The sequence below is a fragment of the Anabrus simplex genome, chromosome 2, assembly GCF_040414725.1.
Source record: "Anabrus simplex isolate iqAnaSimp1 chromosome 2, ASM4041472v1, whole genome shotgun sequence".
NCBI lineage: Eukaryota > Metazoa > Arthropoda > Insecta > Orthoptera > Tettigoniidae > Anabrus > Anabrus simplex.
In genome coordinates, this window is record NC_090266.1 from 675,867,701 (window position 1) to 675,879,200 (window position 11,500).

At 39.9% G+C, this 11,500-nt stretch overlaps 1 protein-coding gene across 9 annotated transcripts in view; it reads right to left on the bottom strand.

Moving 5' to 3' along the window:
* LOC136864355 (F-BAR domain only protein 2) overlaps positions 1 to 7,181 on the bottom strand; it is a 573,880-nt gene extending 566,699 nt beyond the window's left edge. For all 9 annotated transcript variants that reach the window (XM_067141249.2, XM_067141248.2, XM_067141247.2 and 6 more), the window contains exon 1: positions 7,055 to 7,181. In XM_067141249.2, the coding sequence (XP_066997350.1) occupies positions 7,055 to 7,084 (30 nt within the window). In that variant the 5' untranslated portion in view covers positions 7,085 to 7,181. The remainder of the gene's footprint in view (positions 1 to 7,054) is intronic.
* Between the last annotated feature and the right edge of the window lie 4,319 nt (positions 7,182 to 11,500).

Genomic DNA, 11,500 nt, shown 5'->3' on the forward strand with positions numbered 1-11,500 from the left:
GGTCAAAAAATAAGGGGCATACTTTAAAACAGTCATGGTGGAGTCTGCAGAAAAGACGTGTGGAAGAGGAGCAGGAAGGAAGAAAGATCAAGAAGCACCCTGGTGGAATGACAGGGTAAAAGATATAGTTGAAATGAAATGGCGTATGGCTTTTAGTGCCGGGAGTGTCCGAGGACAAGTTCGGCTCACCAGGTGCAGGTCTTTTGACTTGACTCCCTTAGGCGACCTGCGCATCGTGATGAGGATGAAATGATGATGAAGACGATACATACACCCAGCCCCCGTGTCAGCGAAATTAACCAATGATGGTTAAAATTCCCAACCCTGCCAGGAATCGAACCCAGGACCCCTCTGACCAAAGGCCAGCACGCTAACCATTTAGCCATAGAGCCGGACAAAGATATCGTTAAAAGGAAGAAACAAGCTTGGAAAAGATGGCTGAGAAACAGAACAGAATGCAGAACAGAATACAGGCACTGCAAGGAGAGCTCCAAGGTGGTTCAAGAAGAGAAAAAGAAATGCTGACAAAAATTCACTGAATCTCTGCAAGAAGATACAACCGGAAGCAAAAAGATCTTATTCCAGTGGGTTAAAAAGCAAAACCCAGGTAAAGGCGCTAACTCCATTAGAAAGGAACAGGAGGAAGTGATTACACAGAACCAGGATATATTGCAGAGGTAGGGAAAATACTTTGAACAGCTTTACAACATGCAATATACCTTGGTACAAGGAGAAATTAAAGAACCAGATTTAGTGCAGATGGAAGATAAGGAAAATGAAGTGTCCATGGCAGAGATTGAAAGGGCCACTAAAAGAATGAAACGAGGCAAGGCAACTGGAATTGACGAGGTCACTACAGAAATTATAATAGCAGCAGGAGCAGATGGTCTACAGTTGTTGTATAGACTCTTCAGAGTGATATGGAGAGAAAAGAATGTTCCAGAAGAGTGGACGAAAGGGGTCATTATAGCCTACCAATTTTCAAGAAAGGAGACAGGAAGCAATGTGAAAATTACAGAGAAGTGACACTGATACCTCTTTTTTTTTTTTTTTTTTTTTACAACTTGTTTTATGTCACACCGACACAGATAGGTCTTATGGCGACGATGGGACAGGAAAGGGCTAGGAGTGGGAAGGAAGCGGCCGTGACCTCAATTAAGGTTCAGCCCCAGCATTTGCCTGGTGTGAAAATGGGAAACCACGGAAAACCATCTTCAGGGCTGCCAACAGTGGGGTTCAACCCACTATCTCCCGAATACTGGACTCTGGCCGCACTTAAGTGACTGCAGCTATCAAGCTCGGTCTGATACCTCATACAGCTAACATCCTTGAAAGAATCTTGGATAAACGAATAAGAGACAGAATAGAGGGAAAATTGGCAGATTACCCTACCCAGAGAGAATCTGGTAAAGGGAATGGATGATGAAGAAAAAGAAGTAGCAATCAGAATTAACAAAATGATCTTCCAGCAAGTGCAAAAAATACTTATTTTTTTAAAGAAAAAGGAAACCTAGTAATTGTATTCCTTATCACAAAAATTGTAACGTTTATCCATATATCTTAAAACAAGTCCTCCAAGGCTCCTCCCATCGTTAATAATAATGTTACTGGCTTTACGTCCCACTAACTACTTTTTCGGTTTTCAGAGCTTCCCATTGTTATTGTGCAAGTATGGTTGCCACGTGACTGCAACTATGGATGTTATTTCTTCCACCTGTCATCCCAGCTTGCTACAGCAGCCACAGTTGTCCTATGGATGGTAATAAAAAGCATACCGATACATTCTTTTACATGGCGCGAGTGTGTAGAACTAAAATATATACCGAACGAGTTGGCCATGTGGCCATCATTGGTTAAATTCGCTGCCACGGGGGCTGGGTGTATGTGTCGTCTTCATCATCATTTCATCCTCATCACGATGCGCAGATCGCCTACGGGCGTCAAATCAAAGGACCTTCACCTGGCGAGCCGAACATGTCCTCGGGCACTCCCGGCACTAAAAGCCATACGCCATTTATTTTCCATACCAGACAAATGCTGGTGCTGTTACCTTAATTATAATAAATGCTACGGTCGCTTCCTTTCCAGTCCTAGCCCCGTCCAACATGTTGTTCCCATAAATAACTTTTATATTTTTTATGGGTTGCATCTTATCAGGTGATTTTGGTAATTTAAGTGCCATTGTGACAAACAGTAAAAAAAAAAAATGTATAAACTAGACCTGTAAGATAAAAACACAACAGCTGACCAAAAAATGTCAAGACTGATCCACACAAATTTGACAACCTAGCCTTTCCCAAGTGCACATCTTCATACTTGCACCAAAGGTTTTTTGGTGATGTCTACTACAAGACTAAAACAGTTATCCATTTTAATGTGTGGGACAAGGAGATAACTTTGGAAACATTAGGTCCTATAGCTCTAGAGGATGCTTGGAAGCACGACATCTCAGCAAATTTACTGCCAGCTTCACATCAAAACAGCTGTTTAATCAGGGTCCATAAAAACGCGATTGTTTTTTTTTTGCTAGTTGCTTTACGTAGCACCGACACAGATAGGTCTTATTGCAACGATGGGACAGGAAAGGGCTAGGAGTCGGAAGGAAGCGACTGTGGCCTTAATTAAGGTACAACCCCAGCATTTGCCTGGTGTGAAAATGGGAAACCACGGAAAACCATTTTCAGGGCTGCTGATAGTGGGGTTCGAACCTACTATCTCCCGAATACTGGATACTGGCCGCACTTAAGCGACTGCAGCTATCGAGCTCGGTAGCGAGATTTTAAAAATTGGCTAGTAGCAACATAGAGATTCAGACTGCATGTAAACCAATAGGTATCACAGCATGTGAGATACAGTTAACAGGCAAGCAAAACTTAATCTGGCTTCCTTTTATATCACAACATGCAAGCCCTAGAGTTTTATGTGGACTCTGAACACCTAGGATGTAGGGATGTGCCTTATGACAAAATTCTTAATCACATGAGACTCAAAGCTTGCTGTTTATCATATATAATAATAATAATAATAATAATAATAATAATAATAATAATAATAATAATTTATGCCTCAGCTATCAGGTTGCAAACATTCTGAAATGGTACCATAAAAGTAGACTGGCTACCAATTTCAACATATTGATTGTGCTGCAGACAGTAAAAATCTTCTGTATGTTAACTAAGCGTGATTAGTTCTGTCGAGTGATATCAAGTGCACCACTAGAAGTCTTCAACATATCAATAACAACGATCATCTAATTCTTGACTCGATCATCTTACTGTACACAAAATATCCATGCAAAGAGATACAAAATTACATTTCTTTAAAAATCCAAGGGGGCAAATATTAAATCTTGAAAGAAAAAATATGAGAGACTTTTCTGAATGCCTGCTTGAAAATTGGCCTCTTAATTTTGATAATGTAGATTCTGCACTTCAGTCCTTCAAGGGACAGGTACAGTAATTAACCAAGGTTCTATGTATTGCATAATTTACTAAACATTAAAACTGATGATGCATACTTTGCTGTATGTTAAGTCTTCAGCTGGAAGGCTGGTTGGATCCTCAATAGATCCACCATCAACTGCTAAGCCTACGTGTCGCTGAGGAGACATACTAGAGAAATGAGGAGTGGGGTGGATTCCTGTTGCTTTCCTCACCAAGCCAGAAGGTGCTGTTACATATCAGTCTGCCAAGCCTACTGAAATGCATACACCAACCGACCCTATGAGCTATGCATGTGGTTACAGTCACATTTCATTAGTAAATTCTAACAAGACCAGTGACATGAACAAACTCCAATTTCAATTTGAAACAGGACAGGCTTTCTCAAACAACTGTCATCCTTTCAGGAGGTTCTTCTTTTTTTCTTTTTTAAAAATAGAATTTTGCATCATGCCGCACCGACACAGATAGGTCATATGGCGACGATGGGACAGGAAAGGGCTAGGAATGAGAAGGAAGCGACCATGGCCTTAAGGTACAGCCCCAACATTTGCCTGGTGTGAAAATGGGAAACCACGGAAAACCATCTTCACGGCTGCTGACAGTGGGGTTCGAACCCACTATCTCCCAAATGCAAATGGCAACCTCGTAAGTGTTCATTATTCCTGGATCATTCTGTCACTTAGGTACCATATATTGAACATTAACAATGTATTGTAGCTGTTAACAGAATATGAGAAAACTGTGATTTGAGAAATAACCATGCCTGACAAAAATTCCTTTTGTTTATTTACCATTCTTCCTTAGCGTTTGCTCCAGCATTATTAAAATCTAAATAACCTATTACAATATGATACGTATATACTCATCTTCATTACAGACAGTTATGCCTTTCAGTATTTAGTGTGCAAGCCTCTGCGAATTAACTAAGCGCCTCCACAATTTTTTATTTGCAACTACAGTTCTATGGCCTCGTTTAGATTGCATCTCATTTAGTCATTAATAACTGCATCTAACCATCGTCGCCTTGATCTCCCTCTACTCCTCTCACCCTCTGTGGCAGAGTCCATTATAATCCTAGGTAACCTATCTTCCTCCATTCACCACGCATGATCCCATCATTGAAGCCATTTTATTCGTACAGCTTCATCCACCAAGTTTATTCCTCACTTAGCCTTTATCTCCTCATTCAGAGTACCCTCTTGCCTTTGTCACCACCTTTTTATACCAACCATCATTCTTGCTGCTTTAATCTGAGACACTTCCAACTTATGAACACCTGAATCCACCCAGCTTTCATTACCACCATCAAACCATCAACAATACTGCTGATCTGCCTTTGGAGCTGTAGCCCAAGCAGCAGATTTCTGGTTACTTTTTTTATCTAGTCTTTTCTTAAATGATTTCAAAGAACTTGGAAATTTATCGAACTTACTTTCTTTTAAAATTTTTTTTTTACGTCGCACCGACACAGATAGGTCTTATGGCGACTATGGGACAGGAAAGGGCTAGGAGTGGGAAGGAAGCGGCCGTGGCCTTAAGGTACAGCCCCAGCATTTGCCTGGTGTGAAAATGGGAAACCACAGAAAACCATTTTCAGGGCTGCCGACAGTGGGGTTCGAACCTACTATCTCCCGAATACTGGATACTGGCCGCACTTAAGAGACTGCAGATATCGAGCTCGGTTATCAAACATCTCCCTTTGTAAAATATTCTAATTCCTCTTCCTGTAAACAAATATTTGCCCTAGTTTGTCCTCATGAATTCTAACTTTATCTTCATATTATAAACTTTCCTACTATTAAACACTCCATTCAAGCACATTCATCTACTAATATTATACTATAAAATTTCTTCACTGACAACTTGGAACATATTGGTTGATCAAGCAGCTGATCTCCTTATTCCCATGTCTTCCCAGCCCAAAGTTTGCAACATTCTCACAATACTACTCTTTTGTTAGAAATCACCCAGAACAAATCGAGATTCTTTCCACTGGATTTTACCCAGATCTCTAATCAAGTAATCCTGGCGAAGGTCCCATATACTGGAACAATGTTCTATTTTGGTTCTTACCAGTGACTTGAATGCCCTAACTTCACTTCACTTTCACCCACCTGAATCCCTCCTTGTTATTTTATACCTCTCTTTACATCACCATAAGTATTCTCCTTAAACATCATGATAGCCAAAGTAATTTTGCTTCAGTTTGTATCTCACAGTTGGACACCATTAACATTGATCCAGACTTTATTTTTTTCCCTATACAGGTTAGGTTAGTTTCATCATAAGCAAATAATAATAATGTTATTTGTTTTACGTCCCACTAACTACTTTTTAAGGTCTTCGGAGACGCCGAGGTGCCGGAATTTAGTCCCGCGGGAGTTCTTTTACGTGCCAGTAAATCTACCGACACGGGGCTGTCGTATTTGAGCACCTTCAAATACCACCGGACTGAGCCAGGATCGAACCTGCCAAGTTGGGGTTAGAAGGCCAGCGCCTTAACCGTCTGAGCCACTCAGCCCGGCAATAAGCAAATACTAGCCTCCTTCAGGTACTGAAGACTGATAACAGAGAAACAGTTGACAAATCAGCATAAGGCAGATTATCTAGTTTTTTTTCAAATACATCTAAAGATATAGGAATATTACGTATAAACAAAATAGTGAAGTGTACAAAGAAGTATAACTACAGGGAAAAGACACAAGCATGTATCAGTTACCTTATTATCCTGTTTGAGACATAATAGTGCAACATTACATTTAACATCTCATCTCAGCATCTCGGCTTTTAGGAATTGTTGGCATTTGCTCACAGAATAAATTGAGAGAGAGGAGATTCATTTATATGAACGAAGCACCACACTCATTCCTTGCATACTTGCATGTCTCTTCCCATTAACATATGGTATAGGGCCTACTATCACTGCACAATATTAACTTGCCTTTGCAAATAGCCATCACCTTTTAAAATAGTTCTATTGAAGGGCATATATTAATATATCAATATATCATTCATCCTAGAAACTTAAATAAGATGGTAATACTAAGGAAAAGGAAAAAATAAGCCACATAACTACATTCAACTTAATACCGTTCTACGGTTGTAGACTGAAAACAAATATTCATCCATAGGGATGGTTGCTTGCAACATACTTTCCTCCAATCAAAGATAGGCTAATTCATATCAGCCTAATGTCAGGAACAATCGACATGCCCAACAATCCAAATTAAAGAATATCAGAAGCCTATCCACACTGGATGAATTAAAATGACATTCGATCACAAAATCGAAACAGGTCTTTCAAAGGTCCGAGGAAAACCGTGTCGCCGCATCACACAGGAGCATAGTCGTTTCAGTTTACCCTAGAATTCCTAAAATAAAAATCATCAGAAACATCATCCGATAACCTTCACAGGCCGACAAAGCATGACAATTATCACTGATCAAACGACAAAACCAAAGTACAATCATAAACAGTTTTCAAATAAGCAATGCTTATACGATACCTGACCAGCGCACAATATAAACAACAGTGTCATATGACTTTTAAATCAAATCAAATATGTTTAGAAATCGAGATATAAAAAATAAGTGGCAAAAACTATACTTACCCAAAAATAGTCACTAAAATCCACAGTCATAGTGACGTTTTACCCATACCATACACAATGTCACTTTCCGACACCGACGATCACGCCCCACAAACCACACCATGAACCTTCACTTTAATATGGCGACCATACCAACCAATGGCAATAACAAACCCGAGAACCAAGGCAATTCAATACTTACGAAAGCACATCAAAGCAAAATGACGTGGTTAAATTACATAGTAGTGAATCACCAATTTATTGAGTGTTAATTGTTGGTATCTTTAAATTAGAATGTACGTACAACGACAAGTTTGCCATTCACTGCAATTTCAATCTCCAATGCCTTGCACTCAGAAACATGAACGACGTTATATATCCTTGCTTTTGAAGTTTTGTAAATGGACCAATGTGTTAGTTGCTTACATTATAATGTGGTTTATACTTCCATCGTATGTAAAGCGTCTGGCATCCTTATCCATCGCATGTTGTATTGTATTTTATATCGTTCAACTGATCATATAAAGGATAAAACGGTAATATACCGTACATGCAATGAGAAATAAAGAGAAATATACAAAGTGGTAAAGAAGCGCAGATAAAAAAAAATGCGATACCGGGTACATGAGTTAATTTTCAAGAGCTAAGTATTCTTCAATAGAATAAAAACAATGGTTAGAAAATTGGAATAATTCTTTCTTAAATTTTGAACATGGTTTTATATGCTTAATGAAGTCTGGGAATTTATTAAATAAATGTTCTCCTGTATAACTCAAACTTAATTCATAAAGCTTAGTTTTGCGTGGTTCTATTCGCTGTAAACACTGAGGTGGTAGGGGAAGGTCATTACGGTCGGGGAAAAAGTGTATGTGATTACATGGACTCTTTTCTTTCCGTTAGAAATGTTGGCGACTTTGGAAGACCAAAAGAAATTACGAAGGAAATCCAAGTGCATCATTTAGTAAGTTCTTAAAAACTTTTCAAACCAAATTTTGCATTGGACTTGGAAATCCAAAAGCAGATATCTGCACATTTTGTGAGAATTGCAAAGTTAAAATCAAGTATTCCAGAAGCCCAGGCGAAAAAATGGAATGAATGACAAGATATATTTTACACAAGCGTAGATCAAAGAAATTTTATGAAATAATGAAGTCTGAGGAAAGAGTATTTTGAGGGTTGCCTTTGATATGCCGCAGAACCAGCCCCTTCCAATGATCAGGATATCTGAAACATTCTATGCACGACAGATACGGTTGTATAATATTACCATCGTTATTCATGAGAAAGGACAGTGCACCAATAACGCTTTCATCTACTCTTGGACTGAAGATCAATCCAGACGTGGATCGAATGAAGTGATGTCTGCACTGCACAGCTTCCTACGAATCCCTGAAGAGAAAATTATTACAGTGAATGCCATAGCATTTCCTCTTACCTTGAAACTATTTTGGGATTTTGCAAGCAGCCAGACAAGATGCAAACATGTTGGGTTACCTTATGAACTATGTTAACACCAATCATGTTTTCAATGTAGTAGAGCACTACTTCCAGATCAGGAGGCACACGGCTTTATGTCTCCTGATCGAGTGTTTGGGAGAGTTGAGAAAAAGTACAGGTTTCAGCAAGTTACATCATACATATGACCACCATTCCACCCTGGCTAAATATTATACTGTGAAAGTTCCCATTTGACAGGCGAGGGACTCCTTGGAAACAACTTGGCGAACGAATTGGAATTCGACGGGGGAACTATCAATATTAATGGGGCTTATGAAAGGAAGAAAGTAGAAAAGGCTGAGTCAGCAAAGAGGATGCATTTGGATGTGTTAGGAGTAAGTGATATTCGGGTAAGGGGAGATAACGAGGAAGAGATAGGAGATTATAAAGTGTTCTTGACGGGTGTTAGAAAGGGAAAGGCAGAGTCTGGGGTAGGGCTCTTTATCAGGAATACCATTGCACGCAACATAGTTTCTGTTTGGCACGTAAAAGAGCGACTGATGTAGGTAGATTTGTCAGTTGGAGGAATAAGGACTAGAATTATCTCCGTGTATTTACCATGTGAGGGTGCAGATGAGGATGAAGTTGACAAGTTTTATGAAGCATTGAGTGCCATCGTGGTCAGGGTCAACAGCAAGGATAGAATAGTGCTAATGGGCGATTTCAATGTGAGATTTGGGAATAGAACTGAAGGACACGAAAGAGTGACTGGTAAATGTGGGGAAGATATGGAAGTTAATGGGAATGGGAAGCGTTTGCTGGACTTCTGTGCTAGTATGGGTTTAGCAGTTAAGAATACATTCTTCAAGCATAAGGCTATTCACCGCTACACATGGGAGGCTAGGGGTACCAGGCCCATAATAGACTATATCTTAACCAACTTCGAATTCAGGAAATCTGTTAGGAATGTACGAGTTTTCCGGGGATTTTTCGATGATACAGACCATTATCTGATCTGCAGTGAACTAAGTATCACTAGGCCTAGGGTAGAGAAAGAGAAATCTGTCTACAAACGAATAAGGGTAGAAAATTTCCAGGGCGAGGAAATTAGACAGAAGTTCATGGATATGATTAGTGAGAAGTTTCGAACAGAGGACAGTAAGCAGGCTCAGGATATAGAAAGAGAATGGGTGGCATACAGGGATGCTGTAGTAGAAACATCAAGGGAATACCTAGGAACGACTGTGTGTAAAGATGGGAAAAGGCGAACATCTTGGTGGAATGATGAAGTGAGAGCAGCTTGTAAACGTAAAAAGAAGGCTTATCAGAAATGGCTCCAAACAAGGGCGGAGGCAGACAGAAACCGAGCGAAAGAAATAGCTGTTGAATCCAAAAAGAAGTCATGGGAAGATTTTGGTAATAACCTAGAAAGGCTAGGTCAAGCAGCAGGGAAACCTTTCTGAACAGTAATAAAGAATCTTAGGAAGGAAGGGGAAAAGGAAATGAACAGTGTTTTGAGTAATTCAGGTGAACTCATAATAGATCCCAGGGAATCACTGGAGAGATGGAGGAAATATTTTGAACATCTTCTCAATGTAAAACGAAATCATTCTGGTGGTGTTGCGAACAGCCAAGCTCATGGGAGGAGGAAAATGATATTGGTGGAATTACGCTTGAGGTAGTGGAAAGGATGGTAAATAAACTCCATTGTCATAAAGCAGCAGGAATAGATGAAATTAGACCTGAAATGGTGAAGTATAGTGGGAAGGCAGGGATGAAATGGCTTCATAGAGTAGTAAGATTAGGATGGAGTGTTGGTAAGGTACCTTCAGATTCGACAAAGCAGTAATTGCACCTATCTATAAGGAAGGGAACAGAAAGGATTGCAACAACTGTCGAGGTATATCATTGATTAGTATACCAGGCAAAGTATTCACTGGCATCTTGGAAGGGAGGGTGTGATCAGTCGTTGAGAGGAAGTTGGATGAAAATCAGTGTGGTTTAGGACCACAGGGAGGTTGTCAGGATCAGATTTTCAGTATGCGCCAAGTAATTGAAAAATGCTACTTGGGGAATATGCAGTTGTGTTTATGTTTCGTAGGTCTAGAGAAAGCATATGACAGGGTACCGAGGGAAAAGATGTTCGCTACACTGGGGGACTATGGAATTAAAAGTAGATTATTACAATCAATCAAAGGCATTTATGTTGACTATTGGACTTCAGTAAGAATTGATGGTAGAATGAGTTCTTGGTTCAGGGTACTTACAGGGGTTAGACAAAGCTGTAATCTTTCACCTTTGCTGTTCGTAGATTACATGGATCATCTGCTGAAAGATATAAAATGGCAGGGAAGGATTCAGTTAGGTGGAAATGTAGTAAGCAGTTTGGCGTATACTGACGACTTGGTCTTAATGGCAGATTGTGCCGAAAGCCTGCAGTCTTGTATCTTGGAACTTGAAAATAGGTGCGATGAGTATGGTATGAAAATTAGCCTGTCGAAGACTAAATTGATGTCAATAGGTAAGAAATTCAACAGAAATGAATGTCAGATTGGTGATACAAAGCTAGAACAGGTCGATAATTTCAAGTATTTAGGTTGTATGTTCTCCCAGGTTGGTAATATAGTAAGTGAGATTGAATCAAGGTGTCGTAAAGCTAATGCAGTGAGCTCGCAGTTGCGATCAACAGTATTCTGTAAGAAGGAAGTCAACTGCCAGACCAAATTATCTTTACATCGGTCTGTTTTCAGACCAACTTTGCTTTACGGGAGGGAATGCTGGTGGACTCGGGATATCGTATTCATAAGTTAGAAGTAACAGACATGAAACTAGCAAGAATGATTGCTGGTACTAACAGGTGGGAACAATGGCAGGAGGGTAGTCGGATTGAGGAGATAAAGGCTCATTTAGGAATGAACTCGATGGATGAAGCTGTACGCATTAACCGGCTTCGGTGGTGGGGTCATGTGAGGCGGGCGGAGGAGGATAGGTTTCCTGGGAGAATAATGGACTCTGTTATGGAGGGTAAGA